The sequence below is a fragment of the Oncorhynchus nerka genome, linkage group LG6 (assembly GCF_034236695.1).
Source record: "Oncorhynchus nerka isolate Pitt River linkage group LG6, Oner_Uvic_2.0, whole genome shotgun sequence".
Taxonomy (NCBI): Eukaryota; Metazoa; Chordata; class Actinopteri; order Salmoniformes; family Salmonidae; genus Oncorhynchus; species Oncorhynchus nerka.
Genome location: NC_088401.1, coordinates 28,559,121 through 28,583,924, shown reverse-complemented (window position 1 = coordinate 28,583,924; position 24,804 = coordinate 28,559,121). Strand labels below are relative to the sequence as shown.

At 42.8% G+C, this 24,804-nt stretch overlaps 1 protein-coding gene across 1 annotated transcript in view; it reads left to right on the top strand.

Moving 5' to 3' along the window:
* LOC115130285 (solute carrier organic anion transporter family member 5A1) overlaps positions 1-22,514 on the top strand; it is a 99,994-nt gene extending 77,480 nt beyond the window's left edge. The window contains exons 6-10 of the mRNA XM_029661260.2: positions 2,926-3,124; positions 10,492-10,651; positions 13,881-14,122; positions 14,984-15,048; positions 16,748-22,514. Of these exons, the coding sequence (XP_029517120.2) occupies positions 2,926-3,124; positions 10,492-10,651; positions 13,881-14,122; positions 14,984-15,048; positions 16,748-17,169 (1,088 nt within the window). The 3' untranslated portion in view covers positions 17,170-22,514. The remainder of the gene's footprint in view (positions 1-2,925; positions 3,125-10,491; positions 10,652-13,880; positions 14,123-14,983; positions 15,049-16,747) is intronic.
* Positions 22,515-24,804: the final 2,290 nt, after the last annotated feature.

Genomic DNA, 24,804 nt, shown 5'->3' with positions numbered 1-24,804 from the left:
CACACACACACACACACTCACACACACACACCACACACAATCTTTCTGCTAAAACATTCTTTCTAACCTTCTTTGTGCTGTCCTCCGTCTCATCCATCATTCTATCCTTCCTTTCTTCCTCTGTCCACTTTTCCTCCCTCTTTGTAGCCAGAAGCACCACTGTAGAAATGCTGTTTAAATCATGTGTTGTCCTGAAAGCAGAAGAGGTCCGTCTTGCGATCTCGCTGAAGAGAGAGGTTTTTTTTTTATCTGCACATAACACGCTGTCGAGGTGTAGAACATGTAGAACGCTGCTCTCCTCTCTGCTCCTGTGTTTCCAACCCCCTCCCTCCGTCCCCTGTCCCCCCCTGCCTCGCTACCCGGCCGAGAAGGCCCGTCACACACACATAAAGGAATGCCAGTGTGAGCAAGAGGGTGACAGAAAGACGGAGAGCAAGGATAGAGAAAGTGAGAGAGAAGACAGCAGCAGCAGAGGGAAGTTTTAGCAGACAGATGTGTGTGTGAGGTGTGAAGAGGCAAAGAGAGGTGTGTGTGTGTGAGGTGTGAAGAGGCAAAGAGAGGTGTGTGTGTGTGAGGTGTGAAGAGGCAAAGAGAGGTGTGTGTGTGTGAGGTGTGAAGAGGCAAAGAGAGGTGTGTGTGTGAGGTGTGAAGAGGCAAAGAGAGGTGTGTGTGTTTTCATTTTTTCACCTTCATTTAACCAGGTAGGCCAGTTGAGAACACCTTTATTTAACCAGGTAGGCCAGTTGAGAACAAGTACTCATTTACAACTGCAACCTGGCCAAGATAAAGCAAAGCAGTGTGACAAAAACAACAACACAGAGTTACACATAAACAAACGTACAGTCAATAACACAATAGAAAAATCTATGTACAGTGTGTGCAAATGTAGAAGAGTACATTTGGTAAGGCAATAAATAGGCCATGGAGGCAAAATAATTGCTATTTAGCATTAACACTGGAGTGATAGATGTGCAGATGATGATGATGTGAAAGTAGAGATACTGGGGTGCAAAAGAGCAAGGGGATAAGTAACAATATGGGGATGAGGTAGTTGGGTGTGCTATTTACAGATTGGCTGTGTACAGGTACAGTGATCTGTAAGCTGATGCTTAAAGTTCGAGAGGGAGATATAAGACTCCAGCTTCAGTGTGTGTGTGTGTGTGTGTGTGTGTGGGTGTGGGTGTGTGTGTGTGTGTGTTAGGCAAGCAAGATCTCGCCACAGAAACACATGAAGCACTTACAGGATCATCATAAACTACAGTCCATTAATTACAGTGCCTTCGGAAAGTATTCAGACCCTTTTATTTTTTCCACATTTTGTTACGTTACAGCCTCATTCTAAAATGGGGGAGGAGGGCCTTGGTGGAGGCCACTGTGTTCTTGTGGACCTTCAATGCTGCAGAAATGTTTTGTTGTCCCAGATCTGTGCCTGTTATTATAGGGCATTGTGTCTAGATTGATGGGGGGGGGGACTATTTAATCCATTTTAGAATAAGGCTGTAACGTAACAAAATGTGGTGTGTCTGAATGCTTTCCGAATGCACTGTATAATCCACATCATTATTCACATGTCCTGTTGCTGCAGGTTTTTTTTCCTACTGTAGAAAGCTGGCTCAAATTAAGGTCCGACATCTGTAGTTCATATAAAGATCATGTAAATGGGGAATGTGTGTGTGTTTGTGTGTATGTGAGTGAGAACGCGAGAGGGAGATATAGCACATACTATGTGAGTGTCCAACCATGCAAACACACACACAGTGTTCAGAACACTCTCTTCTCTGATCCTATGTTTCCTTACCGTCTCCCTCCATCCCTGTTCATCCCCTGTCTCCCATGCCTTGTTACCCACCCGAGAGGGCCTGTGGCTGGGATAGAGGTCAGGCATGTGAAGCCTCTCTGGGTCCTAGTCTTCCAGTGGAATTGCACACTGACCCCGTCCTGCCTCTGCTGCCAGCAGTCAGCTTTGACTTACCCTGCCTGTCAACTAGGGTGTGGGTGTGTTTGCTGCCCTAGCCCGGCTCCAGCCTCTAACTACTACAGCCCTCCTCCAGCCGGCCCTAATATAACAGCCCCAACCCACACTACTCACTGCTATTATACAGTACAGTAACCAACCTCCTGCTACTTTATTGCCCAACAGCTTCTTTGTCACAGTTATTAATGGGTTGCATTTTGCCACAATATTGTTATGAACTTTTGTTTTAGGACTAATGCCCAACTGAACATTCTACTCAATGCAGTCTCAATGGGTGATGATGAAGATTTCGTCAAAGTGATTTACTGTGGCTTGGAGACCCGACATTTCAAAAGGAGGCAAATAATTAGTACGACAAGCTTTTGTCATCATTGTGATGTCTCCAGATTGACTTTAGATGCAGTATAACGTTGTCTAGAGTGGAGAACGCTGAAATTTTAGCTAGCTACCATTAGCATTGCTAGTTATTTCTGACTAACTTTGCTAGCTAATGGTACCATTTGCCATCTCTCTAAAGTGAACCTGACGACATCATAATGGTGGCAAAGTTGTTTCCTACTAATTATTACTCTACTTTAGCAATGCCATCGTATTTCCAGGCCACTATTGTGTAAATTTGACGAAACACTCATTAGCCACCGTTCAGAAAGACTTGGCATTAAGCATCAGTGCGACATCAATATGCTGAGGCATCTGTAGAACGTTGATGACAATGGCAACGATGCGACCGAGTGAGGAAAGTGCAACCCATGAATAATATGTTTCACAACAACTTGTTGTCCATGTTTGTTACAATATCCCTCTAATACCAAGCCCTCTGCCCATTTCTTGTCTTGAATGCTTTTCCTGAACTATAATTGACACTCAATCACTCTTGTCGTCTTTCCCTCTCTCTCTCTGCCTCCCTCCCACCTCTCTCTTTCCCTCTCGCTCTCTCTCCCTCAACCCAGGTGTGATCATCGTGCCCAGTGCTGGGGTGGGTATCGTCCTAGGGGGCTACATCATCAAGAAGCTGAAGTTGGGAGCCAGAGAGTCAGCCAAGCTGGCTATGATCTGTAGCGGGGTGTCTCTGCTCTGTTTCTCTACGCTCTTCATCGTGGGCTGTGAGAGCATCAACCTGGGAGGTATCAATATACCATACACCACTGGGTGAGTTACTGCAATACTACTACAATACTACTACAGATACTACTATTACATCAACATACCATACACCACTGGGTAAGTTACAACACAACTACTACTACTCCAGTGCTACTACTACTTCTACAAGACTACTAATATAATACTACATATAATACTATACATGCCATACAGCACTGGGTAAGAGTTGTTTTTATTTTTTTTGTTTAACCTAGGCAGCAGTTAAATAGTTACTACAATACAACTACAGAATTACTACAATACTACTACTATACTGCATATATTAATATTATATCAACACATCATACACCACTGGGTAAGAGTTACTACTACTACAATACTACTACTATTCAACAGATATTACTATAACATCAACATACCATACACCACTGGGTAAGAGTTAACTACTACATACACAATACAATACTACTACTACTATTCAACAGATATTACTATAACATCAACATACCATACACCACTGGGTAAGAGTTACTACTACTACAATACTACTACTATTCAACAGATATTACTATAACATCAACATACCATACACCACTGGGTAAGAGTTACTACTACTACAATACTACTACTATTCAACAGATATTACTACAACATCAACACATACCATACACCACTGGGTAAGAGTTACTACTACTACAATACTACTACTATTCAACAGATATTAGTATAACATCAACACATACCATACATGGTAGTCATGCTGGTTAAGTGCGCCTTGAATTCTAAATAAATCACTGACAGTGTCATCAGCAAAGCATCATCACACCTCCTCCTCCATGCTTCACGTGGGAACCACACATGCGGAGATCATCCATTCACCTACTCTGCGTCTCACAAAGATATGGAGGTTGTAACCAAAAATCTCATCAGACCAAAGGATAGATTTCCACCGTTCTAATGTCCATTGCTCGTGTTTCTTGGCCCAAGCAAGTCTTTTCTTCTGGTTGGTGTCCTTTAGTAGTGGTTTCTTTGCAGCAATTCGACCATGAAGGCCTGATTCGTGCAGTCACCTCTGAAGAGTTGATGTTGAGATGTGTCAAGATGTTACTTGAACTCTGTGAAGAATTTATTTGGGCTGCAATTTCTGAGGCTGTCACTCTAGTGAACTTATTCTCTGCAGCAGAGGTAACTCTGGGTCTTCCTTTCCTGTGGCGGTCATAGCGCTTGATGGCTTTTGCGACTGCACTTGAAGAAACTTTCCCATATTGACTGACCTTTATGTCTTAAAGTAATGATGGACTGTAATTTTTCTTTGCTTATTTGAGCTGTTCTTGCCATAATATGGACTTGGTATTTTACCAAATACGGCTATCTTCTGTAAACCATCCCTACCTTGTCACAACACAACTGATTGGGTCAAATGCATTAAGAAGGAAAGAAATTCCACATGTTAACTTTTAACAAGGCAACACCTGTTAATTGAAATGCGTACCTCATGAAGCTGGTTGAGAGAATGCCAAGAGTGAGCAAAGCTGTCATCAAGGCAAAGGGTGGCTACTTTAAAGAATCTAAAATATATTTAGATTTGTTTAACACTTTTTTGGTTACTACATGATTCCATATGTATTATTTCATAGTTTTGAAGTCTTCACTATTAATCTACAATGAAGAATATAGAAAAACCCTTTGACTGGTACTGTATACTATTATATCAACATACCATACACCGCCTGGTAAGAGTTACCGCATTGCTCGTACAATACTACTACAGATATTATTATTACATCAATATACCATACACCACAGAGTAAGATACAGTATATCAGAGTAGTAGTATTGTAGTATAACTATTACATCTAGCTACGTCCCATACAGCACTGGGTAAGAGTTACTACAATACTATTACACAGATGTTACTGTTACATTAAGTGGATAAGGATCGCTGATATCACTGTGACTATTACCACAGTGAAATCCACAGGGTAAGAGTCGTTACTATATACTCATCATCATCGGCGGTCACTCTGGGTCGTGTATGATTGTCCCCCTGATGGGTCCTGCTTGTGGGTCTTCAGATGGCCGATCTGGGAGCCACATATTGTGGTGCAGTATGGGCAGGGGGTGAGTGATGGTTGGACCTTCTTGATGGAAAGTCTCTCCTTTCGAAGTCGCCGCTTGTGCTCTGCGCCACGGCGGAGATCTTCTTTGTACCGCGCTACACCCTCTTGGACAGTTTGTCTCCATGTCGACCTGTCTTTTGTAGTACTTTTTTGCGGTAAGTCTTTGGTATCGCTTATTTTTTCCCTCCAGGAGCGAGTTGGCACCATGGCCAGTCCACCAGAGCTGGTGTTGAGTGGTGCTACTGATGTTTGCCTCCTTGGGGACACTGGTGTTGATGCGCTTGTCTTCCCAGCTGATCCTCATGATGTTGCGGAGGCCATCTTTGGTGACACCAAGGCTTTAAGATGGCTGCTGTATGTGGTCCATATTGCTGACCCATACAGTATAATAGGGAGAAGTACTGCTTTGTAGACCAGGATTTTGGTTCTGGCCTGGATGTCGTGATTCTTGAAGACTCGTTTGCTCAGTCTTGAGAAAGCTCCACTGGCTTGGCTTAGGCGGTGATGTATCTCAGCGTCGATGTCGGTTTTGGAGGAGAGAAGGCTGCCAAAGTAGGGAAAGTGGTCCACATTTTCAAGAGTGGTATTGTCAGTTTGTATTGCTGGGGCTGGTGTATTTTTGTTACGCTGTGGTTGGTGGAGGATTTTGGTCGGCCAGACCGAGAAGCTTGTCTACCTTTTGCGAAAGCGTCCAGGATGCACTGAAAGTCCTCTTCCGAGTGGGCAGTGATGGCATTATCGTCTGCATACTGGAGCTCCACAATGGAAGTGTTGGTCATTTTTGCTCTTGGCCTTGAATCTGTTCAGGTTTGCAGTCTGTTCTGTGCAGGATCTGGACTCCCTGAGGCAGATTTGAGCCTGTGAGGTGGAGGATGGCCACAATGAAGATATAAAACAGGCTGGGTGCAATGATGCAGTCCTGTTTAGCTCCAGGGTCCACCTTGTAGTGAGCCACTGTTACTGAGCACTAAATCTGACTTGATATCAAGCATCAATCCCAGTATTATATTACTACTATGTTACTCTATGGTATTGGCTACAAGACTTATACATGATTACTACTATGAGTCCTTATATCACTGAAGACTATTGCTATTTTTCAATGGTTTATAATTTGCCACTGTGAGCGAATGCATTATTTAACACCAGTGTTCTATTTTAACCATCATCAACACCTATTCAACAGCCGTTCGTTCTATTGGCGTGGTGTTGGCGTGACTGGTCCATTAGCAACCACACACACGCGCGCAACACTATCATCTGCTGTGGAACACAGAGGATTCATCCCCACATCACCTTCTATTTCTGTTCTGTTTTATATAGTCCCATCAAGGTGTTGGGTGTTTGTGTAATCATCACTCCTCATGCTTGGTCCCCATCCTGCGTCCCTGGATGGCATGGAAATTGTGGATGCACACACACACACACACACACACGGATGGACACACAGACACACACACACTGCTAACATGTATAGCGTATGTGATCCAAAGCAACAGCTGTACAGTGGATGCGTTTTAAATGGGACCCTATTCCCTTTATTTATTTATTTCATTTCACCCTTATTTAACTAGGCAAGTCAGTTAAGAACAAATTCTTATTTACAATGACGGCCTACCCTGGTCCAACCCGGACGACGCTAGGCCAATTGTGCGCTGCCCTATGGGACTCCCAATCACGTCATGGCACAATGCTATAGTGGACTACTGGGACTTGGTCAAAGTAGTTCACTATGTAGGGAATAGGGTGCAATTTGGGACGCAGAGGGTATGTAATGTGTCTCTAACCCACTCTACAGTATCAGACCCTCTTCTCTTTTCTACTTCTGCACTGTCCTGTCTGAGCTGACCAGTATCCCAGACAGACTGTTCTGAGCATTCCTTTGTCTCAGAGAGTCAGCGTTGTCCTGCCTGAGCTGACCAGTGTCCCTGACAGACTGTTCTGAGCATTCCTTTGTCTCAGAGAGTCAGCGTTGTCCTGCCTGAGCTGACCAGTGTCCCAGACAGACTGTTCTGAGCATTCCTTTGTCTCAGAGAGTCAGCGTTGTCCTGCCTGAGCTGACCAGTGTCCCTGACAGACTGTTCTGAGCATTCCTTTGTCTCAGAGAGTCAGCGTTGTCCTGCCTGAGCTGACCAGTGTCCCTGACAGACTGTTCTGAGCATTCCTTTGTCTCAGAGAGTCAGCGTTGTCCTGCATGAGCTGACCAGTGTCCCAGACAGACTGTTCTGAGCATTCCTTTGTCTCAGAGAGTCAGCGTTGTCCTGCCTGAGCTGACCAGTGTCCCTGACAGACTGTTCTGAGCATTCCTTTGTCTCAGAGAGTCAGCGTTGTCCTGCCTGAGCTGACCAGTGTCCCTGATAGACTGTTCTGAGCATTCCTTTGTCTCAGAGAGTCAGCGTTGTCCTGCCTGAGCTGACCAGTGTCCCTGACAGACTGTTCTGAGCATTCCTTTGTCTCAGAGAGTCAGCGTTGTCCTGCCTGAGCTGACCAGTGTCACTGACAGACTGTTCTGAGCATTCCTTTGTCTCAGAGAGTCAGCGTTGTCCTGCATGAGCTGACCAGTGTCCCAGACAGACTGTTCTGAGCATTCCTTTCGTCCTGCCTTGTCCTGCTGTTCTGATTCCTTTGTCTTGTGACCAGTGTCCCTGACAGACTGTTCTGAGCATTCCTTTGTCTCAGAGAGTCAGCGTTGTCCTGCCTGAGCTGACCAGTGTCCCTGACAGACTGTTCTGAGCATTCCTTTGTCTCAGAGAGTCAGCGTTGTCCTGCCTGAGCTGACCAGTGTCCCTGACAGACTGTTCTGAGCATTCCTTTGTCTCAGAGAGTCAGCGTTGTCCTGCCTGAGCTGACCAGTGTCCCTGACAGACTGTTCTGAGCATTCCTTTGTCTCAGAGAGTCAGCGTTGTCCTGCCTGAGCTGACCAGTGTCCCTGACAGACTGTTCTGAGCATTCCTTTGTCTCAGAGAGTCAGCGTTGTCCTGACAGACCTGCAGCTGACCAGTGTCCCTGACAGACTGTTCTGAGCATTCCTTTGTCTCAGAGAGTCAGCGTTGTCCTGCCTGAGCTGACCAGTGTCCCTGACAGACTGTTCTGAGCATTCCTTTGTCTCAGAGAGTCAGCGTTGTCCTGCCTGAGCTGACCAGTGTCCCAGACAGACTGTTCTGAGCATTCCTTTGTCTCAGAGAGTCAGCGTTGTCCTGCCTGAGCTGACCAGTGTCCCAGACAGACTGTTCTGAGCATTCCTTTGTCTCAGAGAGTCAGCGTTGTCCTGTCTGAGCTGACCAGTGTCCCTGACAGACTGTTCTGAGCATTCCTTTGTCTCAGAGAGTCAGCGTTGTCCTGCCTGAGCTGACCAGTGTCCCTGACAGACTGTTCTGAGCATTCCTTTGTCTCAGAGAGTCTGTGTATAGATCAGTTAACAGGAAGCTGTGAGCTGATGATGAAGAGGACTGGGTTTACTGGCAATATCATGAGGAATGTCAATAGTGGCATAACTACTGATTCACACTAACACACACTCGGACCGCGTGCCAAATGGCACCCTATACACTATATAGGGCATTGCTATCCTGGGTAGAAAATGGCACCCTATACACTATATAGGGCATTGCTATCCTGGGTAAAAAATGGTGCACTATACAGGCTCCGGTCAAAAGTAGTTCACTATATAGGGAGTAGGCTTCCACTTGGGAAGAAGACTATGTGTCTGACCCTAGTTCACCTCTGACCTCTATCGCCCAAGGCGAACATTATACCAACAGTAGGGAAACATAACTACAGTAGCAGGGAATTCATCCACTGCCCCCTCTCCTGCTATAGTATACTAATCTGTATCCTGTTGACTATTTGGATTATTATTTTATGTTTCTGTAGCATCTGCTGGCTCCAACTGGTGCAGCCAGCCAGTCACAGTGGCTTTGTCTAGAGTGGAGATCTGTAATCACCGTAGTGCGACTGGGTCGCCAAGCAGGGGCAGACTGACTCCATTCTGTGCCCCCTCCACTGCCTGTTGGCCTAGTGCTGGAATTTGACGGGGGTTTGTTATGTCAGGGTCAGACCTAACAACCCAACTCACAACTGAAGGGTTATCTCAACCTGACCTGAACTGACCTAACCAGACAGATTGACAAGGTAGATAATTCAATTTAGGGGCTCCAGGTCGTTATTGTAAAAGAGAACGTGTTCTCAATGACTAAATAAAGGCAGCAAAAATGTGACTGCTTACATCATTTGGAGTTGCCATAACATGGTCGAGTGGTGCATAGTGGCGTAATGATATAAGTGGGGGGAAATATCATGCTATTTGTATGTTTTGAATGTAAAAGTATATTCCTGTCTGTGTGCTTTCGCAAGGTGGTGTTTGTAGCCTGACTACGGTTTGAACAATTCCCAGGTTTTCCAGTAATCCGAGTTGGGAGATTCACGGAGTCAGGAGGAAATAAGCAGGGTATTCGGGAAAGTTCTCCGAATATTGAGGTGTTGTGTTCTATCGTTCCGATAGAGCTCAGTGTTGGAACTCCCAGAGTCAACTGGAGACAGGCTTCTCTTCCCCACTGTGTTTAGAGGGATCAGATCATTGTTTGAGTTAGAACCTGGTTCCCACAGAACTGCTGTAACGTTTATTCAGTCCCTATCACTCTCTCTCTCTATATATCCGTCTCTCTGTCTATCTCTCTCTCTATATATATGTGTATATATATCTATATCTATATATATCTCTCTCTATATATATATAGATATCTATATATACACACACACTGAGTGTACAAAACATAAAGAACACCTTCCTAATATTGAGTTGACTCCAATGCTTCCCACAGTTGTATCAAGTTGGCTGGATGGTGGTGGACCGTTCTTGATACACACAGGAAACTGTTGAGCCAGGAAAACCCCAGCATCGTTGCAGTTCTTGACACAAACCGGTGTGCCTGGCACCTACTACCATACCCCGTTCAAGGGCACTTACATTTTTGTCTTGCCCATTCACACTCTGAATGGCACACATACACAATCCATGTATCAGCTGTCTCAAGGCTTAAAAATCCTTATTCAACCTGTCTCCTACCCTTCATAAACACGGATTGAAGTGAATTGAACAAGTGACATCAATAAGGGATCAAAGCTTTCACCTGGATTCACCTGGTCAGTCTATGTCATGTTCTTAATGTTTTGTACACATCTCTCTCTTTATCTATCTTACAATTCTTTTTTTGTTCTGAAAATGTAGGAAATACGGGTGTGCAACATATCATTACTCCAATAAAATGAAATGTAACTCAACTCTCTCTCCAGGCCCACTCTGACTATGACCCATCATAACCTGACTGGAGGCTGTAATGTGAACTGTGGCTGTAAGATCCATGAGTATGCCCCGGTGTGTGGCTCTGACAGCATCACCTACTTTAACCCCTGCCTGGCTGGGTGCAGCACGGTGAGCAACGGCAGCACTGGGGTAAGTACACACTGACGGACCAGGCAACACCTGTACACACGTGTGTATGTGAAGAGTAGGCTTGTCTGAGACCTGAAGAATTGTGTTTGCTCCCCGCGTTCAGGACTCTGTATCCTTGATCCTGAGAGATTGTAGAGAGACAGCTCAACTCACATTGTTAGCTCCAGCACACAACCACAGGCCCCTTTTTAACTGAATGACAATAAATGATGTCATTTGGGCAGTTGTTTGAATTAAGTGGTCTGTTGTGTACCAGCTGTATCAAATACATTTGATGAATTACAATTAGTGGATCTTATGGTGGTTGAAGTCATATAATTAAATCTAGAATCGGCTTCCTATTTCATAACAAAGCATGCTGCCAAACATACCTTCATAAAACTGACTCTCCTACCGATCCTTGACTTCGGCGATGTAATTGACAAAATAGCCTCCAACACTCTACTCGGCAAATTGGATGCAGTCTATCACAGTGCCATCCATTTTGTCACCAAAGCCCCATGTACTACCCACCACTGCGACATGTATGCTCTCGCTTCATATCGTTCGCCAAACCCACTGGCTCCAGGTCATGTATAAGTCTTTGCTAGGTAAAGCCCCACCTTTTCTCAGCTCACTGGTCACCGTAGCAGCACCCACCCGTAGCACGCGCTCCAGCAGGTATATCTCACTGGTCACCCCCAAAGCCTATTCCTCCTTTGGCTGCCTGTCCTTCCAGTTTTCTGCTGCAATGACTGAAACAAATGACACAAATCACTGACGCTGGAGACTCATAGAGTGTAAAGACTGGACTAGGAGACTGGACTAGGAGACGATTCTGAGATATTGGAACAATCATGCCTGGCACTGAAGATCATACCACGCTCAAAGTTTCTTAGGTCACTCGTTTTGCCCATTACATGGAACAGTAACTGAAGGCCTTGATGCCTGACTGCCTGCTTTATATAGCAAGCCACAGGTACCTGACTCACTGTCTGTAGGAGCAACTATTTTCACTAACGTGGTGGTGTACCTAATAAACATGCCTAATAAACGTGTATATTGTGAATCGCCCATAAATTTGAAAAAAATGTAGATATGATTTTTACGCCATATCGCCCAACCCTAGCTAGCTGCACAGTCGCACTGGAACTCGACAACCGTATCTGCCCTTTAGACATTCTGGGAGACATTTGTGTGCGTCCCAAATGGCACCCTATTGACTATTTAGTGCACTAGGCCCATAAGGCTCGGGTCAAAAATAGTGCACTATATAGGGATTAGGGTGCCATTTAGGACGCACAATGGTGCTTCAGTGAAAGGTGTGCTGGTTTCCTAGCAGCAATAGAACAGTTGTTCAGAACTGTTTCATGACTTAATCCCAGCTGTCTCCTGAAGACTATTCAGGATTCAAAATGCATCTTATTCCCAATAACCCTGGTTGCCAAAAGAAACAAAAAAAAGGAAAACGAGTCTGTACGGTATTCAGTAAAATATGTACAGTACTTTTAAGCTCTGTGAGAGTTGATTTGGGAGTAAACCTGAAAAGATGATCTAATATGTTATGCTAGCCCATTGTAAGCCATTTAGCCGCAGCCTACAATAACATTGAGTCCTCTACCCCCTCTCCCCTTCTCTGAGAGGTAAACCCTGGGCAGGAAGACCCATCCTAAAAACAATATCAGACAGGATATCACAGCAAAGCTAGACAGGGAAATGCCTAGGGGCGAGTTACAAATTGCACCCTATTTCCTATACAGTGCCTTACTTTTTACCAGTGTTCATGGATCACACACACCCCTAGATTATTTAGGCACAACACTGGCCTTAGAGAGAATACGTGTTTGGCTGAGCACACAATGCACCCACAGTGCAGAAGTCTCACCACATAGCTACAGTACAGTATAACATCCCAAGGTGCCTTTGATGTAGCCTAGGGAGCAGGGATGGGTTTGATTACCAGTGAGAGTTGAATGTTTCTGCTGCATTAAGGGTTCTAGGAGATGGAATACAATGTCCCACTGGCAAGTTTCCCAGAAAGAGTGTGTGTGTGCAAGTTAACTTTGTCCTTTCCTGCAAACCACATAAAGTGTGTGTGTGTGTGTGTGTGTGTGTGTGTGTGTGTGTGTGTGTGTGTGTGTGTGTGTGTGTGTGTGTGTGTGTGTGTGTGTGTGTGTTTACATGGAAGAGTGTGTTTGTGTGCGTATAATTAGAGGGTGTACAAGTGTGAGGTGTGAAATGGAAATGTATTTGTTTGCATATCCCACTCTCCCTGAGAGTAGAGTCACGGCCAGGTGTGTGTGTATACTGTGTCATTACTGTTTCTCAACACTTCTACATGAATGTGGATGCCACCGTGATTACGGATAATCACGAATGAATCGTGAATAAAGATTAGCAAGAAGGTTACAAATGCACAATGATCATACTTATAAAACATGCTAACCTCTCACCATTATCAATAACGGGGGAGGTTAGCATTTTTGGGGGGAGATATTCTATTCTTATTTACAATAAAGGCATCTCCAAAATGACACAATACATTATTTACCATTCATTTATATCGGGCACAACATAATCCAAAACACAATCAAAACAAACTGCAAAGGCATCCAACAAGCTTGACGTAGTCATTAGCTATGTTTCCGTTAACTTGTCCAGTGATTTGTTTGGTAACGACATTTAGAAAGTTCACCTAGAAGACAAATGTGACGTGATAACATCATGTGCCCCGCCCGGCGTACCTTCAAAATGATTCTGCAGTAGAAGTTATTTGAAATACACGTTCCCTCATTTGTTGCAATGAAGAACCTTTGACAAAAGACAAATCCAGCCGTCGAACATATCAAAATGTATTCGATCTTTAGAAAATGTCTCCTACATCTGCCGTTTCCATAAATGTCGCTTTTGTGGAAAAAACCTGGGTGGTGGAAAGCTGTCTACTGTGTGCCGGGATGAGGAGACCAAATACTACTCTTTTGACTAAATGTAATACACTGATTTTGTCCAAATACTTATAACACCTTGAAATGAGGGGACTAGATACGTAAAGTGCTTTCAATTCTAAACGGTAAAACAGATATGTCTGAAAAAATAATTAAAAGTGACATTCTGTACTGTCGCCTCATATGAAACATTTGATCACAAATCCAAGACGCTGGAGTATAGAGCCAAGTTAAAAGATGTAGCTTCACTGTCCAAATAAATACTGTGTCTATGTATTAAACATGTCCATCTCCTCCACCAACAGATCAGGAACTACACAGAGTGTGCGTGTGTCCAGAGCCGACAGGTCATCAGCCCTCCCGCTGGTGGTCAAGGCAACCAACTGCAGCTGGTCATCGTTAAGACCTACCTGAACGAGAACGGCTTCGCGGTGTCGGGGAAGTGTGACCGCACCTGTAACACCCTCATCCCCTTCCTCATCTTCCTCTTCATCGTCACACTCATCACCGCCTGCGCTCAGCCCTCCGCTATCATAGTCACTCTCAGGTAGGAGGACTGTGGCCACTCAAACTCTTGAAAACTCCTTGCCATGCAAATGAATGATTTATGAATGCTGCATATCGCTACTAAGTAAAGTGTTTCCCAGCTTCCTTCCCTTGAACCCTTTCCTTCATGAACACTGATCTAACTCTTCCTAACTCCCCATGAAGGAAGTCTGACATAGGAATTCAATTCCGGTGTTGAATGTAGTAATGTGTGAAAAGTGCAGAATTATGTGCATTCGGAATTAATGCGTTGAGAAGGTTTTATCTATCATAGGTCAGATTGCTAACACTCTCTGAAATTCTTGCTATTAACAGATTAAAGGAGCCCAGCTCCAGTTTAAACGAGATTGCAAAATATTAGATTTAGGGCTTTGACTCCAATACTTTCTACAGTTGTATCAAGTTGCCTGGGTGTCATTTGGGTGGTGGACCATTCTTGATGAACACAGGAAACTGTTGAGCGTCAAAACCACAGCAGTGTTGCCTTAATCTACACTTATTGAAGTGAATTTAACAAGTGACATTAATAAGGGATCATAGCTTTCACCTGGATACACCTATAAAAACACTAGCATATACACTGAGTATACAAAATGTTAAGAACACCTGCTATTTCCATGACATAGAATGGTGTTCTTAATGTTTTGTATACTCAGTGTAGATGTTAGTGTTTTCATAGGTGAATCCAGGTGAAAGCTATGATCCCTTATGTCACGGAAAGAGCATGTGTTCTTAATGTTTTGTATACTCAGTGTATATGTTAGTGTTTTTATAAGGAAGTGTATTCACTTTATATTTTAGTGTGTTCCTCTGTAATCCATTCTCACTCTCCGTCCATCTGTCTCTGTCCATCACTCCTCAGGTCTGTGGATGAACAGGAGAGACCATTCGCTCTGGGGATGCAATTTGTCCTGTTAAGAACTCTGGGTAAGTTTCTGCGTAGAGATCCTATCATTCATATTATGTGATTCTATATGTACTTCTATGAGTTACTGGGTATTTTTACAGGCACAGTGAGCTTGTAGTGTTCCCACATCACTCAACCTAACCAGTGGAGGCTGTTGAGGGGAGGACGGCTCATAGTAATTTTGGTCTGGAACGGAATGTATGGTATGGTATCAAACACATGAAAAACATGTTTGGTTTTCCATTCCTTCGATTTAAAATTCCACCAGCCACCACTGAAGTCAAGTATTTGAAAAGGTCTTTCATGACTGGTCTGAAACAGCCTGTAGGGCTGTAGGGTAAAACTAGAACATGATTCTGACCAAAAGTATTATCATTTTGTTTTTATATTCTTTTTAAAAAATCGTTTCGATTTTTATTTGAAATTCAGTTTAGTTTCAGTTTGTTTTCAGACCTGATTTACTCATTTTTATTTAGTTTGAGTTTTATAAAAACATTTCTATTTCGTTTTATATTATTTAATTGCAGGTTTACTGACAGAAAGTAGCCTATTTCTTCAATGTTAGCCAGTGATAGGTAGTGATAGTGATGCACAAGCTATGGCTATTTGAAACATCTGAATCTGGCAGGTAAACGCTGCCAGGACATGGAAAAGCTTGAAAACTGAATAAAAAGCTTGAAAACCCCATTAGATTTTTGCCCAAAGTTTAGGATAAGAACTGAACATAATTCAGCTTTTATTTTATTTGGTTTTGGAGTCAAAGATAAGAGTTTCAGTATAGTTTTAGTTTTTCAAACAGCCTTATTAATGCTTTTATTTCAGTTTATGAAAGTGTTTATGATTAGTTTTCATTTAAGTTTTCGTTTACTATAATAACCTTGCTTCTGACCTTCTCACTGCTGGTATGTGAATAGAACTCTCATATTTCAACACCCTGAAAAGGTGTGTGCCTCATGTGTGTGTGTATAACTTCATTCACAGTACGATGCAGTATGTCACCTATAATACTGTCAGAATCAGTACCACCATTCGACCCAGAAGGAATGCGTTAGATCTAGGTGTTTAGTCCAGGGTTGGTTTGTGTGAACTTCAGACTCTGCTTATCTGAAATATTTGGCTCATGCACTATTGCTCTGGGATGACATTACCCCTTGGTACAGATCTAGGATCAGCTTCCCGCCGCCAATCCTAACATTAACCATTAGTGGGGGAAATGCTCCATTTACCCCAAATCTACATCTAGGGCCGACTCATCTCAGCTCAGTAGTGGATATATGGCGTCACTCAGTGGTGGCATATCAGTACTGCACAGACAACAGCTGCGTTGACTTTTCTCATGTTTATCGTCAGCATAGTATAGCCCATGCAGATCATATAGGCTAGTTTCTATGGGGTAGCTTACATTAGTCTAGAATGACTAGTGGTTATTCCTAAACTGGTTTTCACTGTAAGACCCAGCTAAAGAATTCTTCTAAACATTCAAAACATGTTTCCGGCTGCAGTCTAGCACTTAGAAGCACACAAACCTTAAAAGGGATCAGTCACAACCAACAGTATTTTGCAAACACTAGTTTGGGCAGCATAGCTCAATGGCAGATGGCGTTTTCTCTCACTCTGTTCACTCCCCAGCGGTGCACATACTTCAACACCACCTGTATGCTGTGTTAATACTGTTTAGAACTTGTGTTCTAACTGTTCCTCTCCTCTCTCTTCCGCCAGCATATATTCCTACTCCCATCTATTTTGGGGCGGTGATCGACACCACCTGTATGCTGTGGCAGCAGGACTGTGGCGTCCACGGCTCCTGCTGGGAGTACGACGTCACTTCCTTCCGCTTCGTCTACTTCGGCCTGGCCGCCAGCCTCAAGTTCATTGGCTTCATCTTCATCTTCCTCACCTGGTACTCCATCAAGTACAAGGAGGAGCAGGCGGAGCGCTGGCACCAGCGACTACCCCCGTTGGGCACTGTCTCTGACCTCATCTGCCACGTGGGGGGCCAGAAGAGCCACGCCCGAACCCGCTCCTGCCCGGTGTTCATCCCGCCTTGCGACCACCCTCCCGTGGCACTCCTTCTCAACCGGGGTCACAGCACCATCACCCTCGTTAACAGAGCAATAAACCCGCCCCTCCCTCTCTGCTGATGCCACACACAGTAGCTCCGCCCACATATGAGAGCAGGAAGTAAACAGACCACACCTCTTCCTCTTTAGGTCACACCTCTACCTGTTCCTCCCCGGGGGTTGTGACACGTGTCTTCCTGTTCCTGTCTCCACCCTGTTTCTAAAATATACACCAATCAGGCGGTGGGGGCGGTGATTTCCATGGCTCTGATTGACAGGCAGAGAGACCAATAGACTGATAGTAACAGGGCATTTGTGGTATTAAAGAGCTGGCCACAGTTATATGGGCGTGTCACAGGGGAACAGCTCGACTCCCTATTGACCTACAGAGCTGTCTGTCTCTGCTGTGCACATTATTAGCTGCAGAGTGGAGGCTGGTGGGAGGAGCTATAGGACAGGTTCATTGTAATGGCTGAAATGGAATTAATGGAATTCAGTCAAACAAGTGGTTTCCATTGATACCATTCCAGCAATTACAATGAGCCCATCCTACAGCTCCTCCCACTAGCGACACAGCATGTACAGAAGTTAACACATAAATGTTTGGGATCAATTCGAATTGAAGGCAGTCAATTCAGGAAGCAAACTGAATCGATAGTCAATGACTTCTCAAACTGAAAAGAAGCTATTTGTGTAAAGTTTTCAATTTTGGAATTTTAAATTCAAATCACTTCCTGAATTGACTCCAACCCTGATACATTTCATAAATCAAAATGTTTGTGTATCAACATGATCACATGGTGCTACTGTACTGTAAAATGGGCTGGGCATTAGTATATTCTAATATTATTCTTCTCAGAAGGGACATGTGGGTACTACATTACCCATGATGCCTCATCACAGTTGCAGCGTTTCTCTCAAGCACAACATACTAACTGACAAACCTGTTCTATTCTATGCAAGGTCCTGTGTACTCCCATACAGACAGACATACACCTCTCTGTACTGTATTGACTTACTGTACCCCTCTCTGTGCTTGCATCTCAAATGGCACCCTATTCCCTATATAGTGCACTATTTTTGACCTGGGTCCATAGGGCTCTGGTCAAATGTAGTGCATTATACAGGGAATATGGTGCCTTCTGGGACACAGCCTATCACCCATTCAATCACATTATACCACAGCTGAGCATATCCAGCTAATATTGAATGTGGTTAGCAGCAACATTAAACAGTACTATTTAGGAGGGGATTATATCGACTTAAAACTCAGTCATACATGAGACATTTGTCCAGTTCTGTCTGTCCTTGTGACCATCTGTTTAAACTCTTGGTCCAGAGCAGAGAATGGGCCACCCATTTATTTGACTCTTCAGCCCCCTTTGAAACAGTAACTCAGGCTGTGTGGGCCTATCATTGGTTGCTGGCTAGCTGATTAATGCTAATAGCTACGAGGGTAACCTGCTAGCCAACTAGCTTGCTTATATCCAATGGCTAGTTAGTAGCTAATGCTAATAGCTACCAGGCTAACCAGCTAGCTAGCTAATATCCAAGGGCCAGATACTGGCTAATGCTAATAGCTACCAGTCTAACCGGCTAACTAGCCTATATCAAAGATTATGGATATAGTGACAAGATACATGTCTCTCCATCCTAACAACCGGAGTCATTGTCCACAAAGCAGCACGACTGGCTGTCTAGCTCCCAGCTATTCTTTCTTTGGATATGTGGATACATTTCATTATTGTAATCCTGAATATTTGATGAAGGTTGTTGACGTGAACCGATATATTCAATGAGAAGAGATGCTATGCTACTAGCCTCATGCCATGAATATGCATAGCCATCTTGAGACAACTCCTCATATGAAGTGTTTTTTCTCAAAGTTGCCGGGATGTCATGTGTCCTAGTTATATCAGTATACTCGTAACAACGTAAGCATTACAACACTTTTATTAGATCAAGTAAACCTCATGTAGCAAATAAGCCATAAACAAAATGTATTGACCAAATTCGATACTCTTATTAACCTCCGTACCAAGCAAGGCTTGGTGGGTGAAACAACGAACAAACGAGGGAGACATATTTCCCCTCGAGTTGGGCCTCTCTCTTCCTCTCTGCCTATATCCAAAGACGAGTTACTAACGAACTGTCCAACTAGTCAGGAGTGGTGGTCTGCACCATAGATAGTTAGTCTGTTTGGAGTTAGTCTTCATTAGGACTTTAACTTTACTCCAGGGCAATGGGGAACACAAACACAGTTTTGTATTTATAACATAACATTAGGTGGTCTTTGCTGGAAGGGAAAACTCAGTCATAATCCTCATCCAAAAAAATATGACATAAGAGAACTAAAAGCTGTCATTTTAACTGCAAATATCTACAAAATGTATTTTTTTTTTTGCTTTTTACTGGTTTGAAAAAGTATTGAATTTGTTTTGAATTGAATTTCCCTTTTTATGTTAAAGGGGTAATTCGGGATTTTGGCAATCTACTTCCCCAAAGTGGATACCATTTTGATGAAGGAAGTTAGAGGTAGTTTCGCGAGCCAATGCTAACTAATGTTAGCGCAATGACTGGAAGTGTATGTGTATCTAGCATGAACCCAGCCCATTTACAAACTGACTCTACACTGGGTCCAATATTGCTTCATTTCAGCATTGTTGTATTGACATTTAGGCATTTAAGAAGTAGTGTAGTAAGGAATAAATCAACAAAGCCCATTATATCAACAGATAAGTCACAATAACAAGAAACAGTACAACTGATTTTTTTTTAATCATTCAGTTCAGGAGTGACTGGGACCCACCCTCTGCTGGACATAAACATGAATTGCAGCCCGTGAAAAAGACAGTGAACGGTCTACACTTTACCAAGGTTTCCCAGAAATTCCAGTAAGAAGATTTCCGGAATCATGAGGGAATAAGCATGAAATCCATAATCCTCACGGAATTTTTGGAAAACCTGTGAAAGTTACTGGAATTTTGCAACCCTACACAGACCTACTACTAATACTGTTTTTGTCAAACTGGACTGCTGCTGTGAATTTACTACTTGTTTTTGTTTTCTAGGACACTTTTTAAGAACATAAACCATTATGAACAGCAACTACAGTATTTATACCTTGTTTGGCATGAGGCATGCCTCATATCCATTATATATTTGCGCTTTTAAAACCGGCTTCCAAAGAACAGCGGATTTATCTGATGCAGTGGTAAAGTTTGATGAATTAGGCTGGGATTCAATCCGATCGGGCTTTGTCCACAATGCATGTTTTAAAGGCAATGTTCCCGCGTGCGAGGAGACCACAGTCACAGTAAAGGCTGCATATGTTGGCTCAATCGGAAGTTACTTTACATTGTCCAAAGGCTGCGATGGGATTAAATCCCAGCCTAAATGTCTTTGTCCTCAAGTTATGTAAGAGACTGCTGTGTGTCTATGATGATACTTGGCTGAAAAATGCCAAGTTATGGTTTCATATTAGTATGATCATGAATTAGTAGCTAACTGTTCCCAAACTATTATCATGTAAATATTTAAAGATATAAAATCAACGTATTATAGAGCTTAAACTTAGTTAGAAGTAGGTATTTATGAACTAACCCTAACCATTGTAGACGACATCATAAAATGACTTAAAAATACAAAAACAAGGAAACCGTATATTTGCTTCTCTGTGCCTGAATGACCTACAGTATTTTGCATAGGAACGACCTGTTACATTGAATTTGGGGGATTGGGGAGTGGGTTGTATTTTGCAGTATGTTTTTTTGTTGATGGGTCCATTTGAATTGGTTGGTGTTGAAGCCCTCTCTTTGGCTCCATCCAAAACGACTTAGTTTGCATCTCAAATGGCACCCTACTCCCTTTATAGTGCACATAGGGGTCTGGTAGTGCAAAAGTAGTCCCCATGCATCCCCTATTTCCCACGCAACCTGGCCATAAGTAGTGACCTATGTAAGGAAAAGGGTGCCAATTGGGACAGGATGGTATTGTTACCCAGGATGCCCTTTACCTCCATTCAACAAGGTATAAGCAGTACTATAGGAAGGCTTGAACTGCGTCCGAAATGGCACCCTATTCCCTATATAGTGCACTATAGGGCATAGGGTGCAATTGCAGATGTAGCCTTAGCCTTCTCGCAACACTTCTCCAAGGTAGACTGTAGACTTGCTTTCCATCTCTTTCTCTCCTTTCTCTCGCTCTCTTTCTTTTGATCAGTATTTCTTCAGAACGTGTTTTCATTATTTCATGGACTGACAGTGTACTCTGACAGTGTATTCCATCCCAAATGGCACCCTATTTCCTATATAGTGCACTACTACCCATAGGGCTCTCTGGTCAAAAGTAGTGCACTATATAGGGAATATGCTGCTATTTGGGATGCAAACTGGAGGTCTGCAGCCCTTGATTTGTGTTCCTCAGGAGCAGAAGTCGAAACCATATTTGTGGACACTTGGGCTCCATACTTGCAAACATTAGAACATTTTCTCAGTCTCAAAATGCGCATCAGCCAATTCAAATCGGTGACATAGTTGCACCTTGTAAAATGCTATATGTTAGCTGTTCCCATTACATAATCTGGCACATTTAGCCATATGCTAACCAGGCGGCAGTGATTATTTCCTGTAAGAAATTCCACATCAGCCTATCAAGATCTTAGACTTTATATCCATCAACCAATGGCATTTCTGAAAATAGGTCAACTTGGCCACCAGATGTATATTTTAAACTTCCAAATTAAATAACTTTTGTTCCACTTGATCTGTCACAATTGTAGTGTGCCAATATTTCATGACAATGAATCCTTGACTAGGCTACTAAAATTCAAGAGGCACATTTTTGCTCATCCATTTCACACACGTTCATGTGCTTTTACGGGAAAAAGATAAAGGTCTATAAAACGTTTATTAAGTTTATCGTACATCGTTAGCGTATGCCACTAAGGTGATGTGAATCTTCGGAGTACAGTAACCGTGGGTTAGAGGCCCCCCCATCTCATGAAGCTCATGAAGGGAAAAAAAAGAAAATTACCAGAAGCCAGACTTACAACACTGACCTATCCGTCCAGTTGAAATGTTGCATGTATTTTAGTAACTTTAATTAGCTGATGGTGCCGTTTGAGTCATGTTAAAGATGCTCTCATGGAAAAGTGGCCCACTACGTTAGCATTTGTATTTGGCTGATGCAGAATTTGTTAACAGGCATGATCACTGCCACCTGGTCAGGTTAGCATAGGGCTAAATGTGCCAGGTTATCTAATGGGAACTTCCAAAGTCATGTTTTATCATGTGCAACTACGTCAATGATTTTAATTGGCTGATGCACATTTTGAGACGGAGAAACTCTGACCTTAAACTAATGGACCCTTGGTTTACAAATGCCTTGAATACTTGATATGTGTCATTAAAAAACTGTAAAAAGGAGATTTGGGTCTGGTTTTTGTTTATGCAATCAGTATAGCAGATTTTTTTTTTGGGGGGGGGGGGGGGGTGATCAAGCACTTCCATAATGTGGTAGGGTGTGTCTAGGATTTTATTTATTTGTTATCCCAGATTTTCTAGAAATCATGGTTGGAGGATACTGGATACTTATTCTGTCCTGATTCTGGGAATATTCCAACTGGGATTTCTGGCAAACCTAAATTACAGGAGTGTGGGAGGATGGATGGATTTATGAATGTATGAAGAAATGGTAATTAAATAAGCTGAAATGTCACTAAAATACTTGACACGTTTATTTCTAAACAGCTTCTTGGCTTTCCTGAAACCAGAATTGTTGCAACACTTCTACACACAGAATAAGGAAAGGAGGAAAATACTGCTTCAGTAACAATTGTTGATCTAAGAATCAATGAATGTTGCTTTTAGGTGGAAGCAACATTGAACCAAAACGTAACCATCAGTAGAAGATGTAAGAATGAGTGGCGATGACACAGGCCAATGCAAACATACCCAATGATATGTAATGTGAGTGGTGTGGATTAAATCCTATGATTCTTTGCTTATTGCATATAGAATATACAGTATAGTCTAACAGACAGTATCATAAATGACGCATAGATCACCTCATAGTAGTAATGTCATATGCTATTCAAGCAATGGAGGAAAAGATTAGGGATGGCATCTCAAATGGCACCCTATATAGTGTAGTGCACTACTTTCGACCAGGGCCCATGTTGCTCTGGTCAAAAGTAAGGCACTTTAAAGTGAATAGGGTGCCATTTGGGACATTCTTAGGTTTTGGCTTTGTGGTCGTTGTCTCTTTTTGAGATGTAACTTGGGGATGATTATGTGCATCCTTGATTATCAATGCAATAGGGAATACTGGTCTAATGTGAGTTTTATTGTGTGCGGTAGTTCATTTGTGATTAATATCTGAAGTTTTAATTTAATTAGGTGATGATGATGGCTGAGTGTAGAACAAAAAGTTACTGTAGCTAGAAGAGTAACATAACATAGTGAACTAAGTTAAATAATTACAACTCACAAAATTATGTTAGCAATGTTCATTGCTAACTTTTTTTTTTAAACTGAACTTTCAGTGTTGCACTTGCAGTAGCAAGTATCCATGAAACCAACTTACCCTTTAAATGAATTCACTGTGTTAAAAATGAAATACCAATGATCAGTGTTAAGCTTTGAGATGCCATTGGAGTTACAGTGAATACGTGTTTCCAAACCACAAACATTTAAACTAAAGGCAACGGTCAGTACGAGGGAAAAGCTAATTAAATGTTCAAAGTGCAATTATGGTCAAACTATTGTGATCATCTGATTTGTCAGTGGTTATATTTCTGATGGGACTGCACTGTGATAATTGGTCGAGAGATGACTGAGACCGGGATTCAAGCCTTTCCTCCTTTGTCAAATTTTTAAATGAATGTTTCCACTTTCGTGGAGATCTCATTCATGGCAAACGCTCAATTGGAAATGTCCTTTACATGTCAAGCACTCTACGCAGATCTAACGCTGATCGGATTTAATCCCGGCCTGAGTCTGTTAGCATTAGCCAAGGCGTTAGCATTAGCCAACTCAATTGTAGCATACCGAGGTGTTTGCATTAGCCAACTCCATTGTAGTACATCAAGATGTTAGCATTAGCCAACTCTATTGAAGCACATACCAAGACGTTAGCATTAGCCAACGCCATTGTAGCACACAAAGGTGTTAGGTAATGCCAGAGATACTGGATATAATGACAATAAGATTGTGTCTCCGCCCTAACAATGGGATTCATTGTCCACAGAGCGTAACGGTGGGCTATCACGCTCCCACCTGTTACAATCTTTGGATTGGTGGATACATGTCAGTATTTGAATACTTTTTTGAATATTCAATGAGGGGTGTTGATGTCAACCGCCTGTATTCAATGGAGTGAGATCCTATGCTAGCCTCCTGATAATGCATAGACCGTCTCGAAATTCGACAGGTATAAACACTATCAAAGTTGCTGGGATGTCACGTGCGTTACACTTATATCGGTAAACTCGTAACAACTTAAGCATTAAGAAACTTCTATTAGATCAAATAAGTCTCACATATCAAAATAGCTTTACATTTTTATCTTGACAAAATTCGGCACTCATTGCCCCCCGCTTGCTTAGTAATTAGCTTAACGTGGACAGATGTTCAGCCTGGTAAACCCTCTCGCTTCGCCTCTTCCTCTCTGGTAACGCTAAATGACCACTAACCTTCAGACTAGAAAACCCTGTTT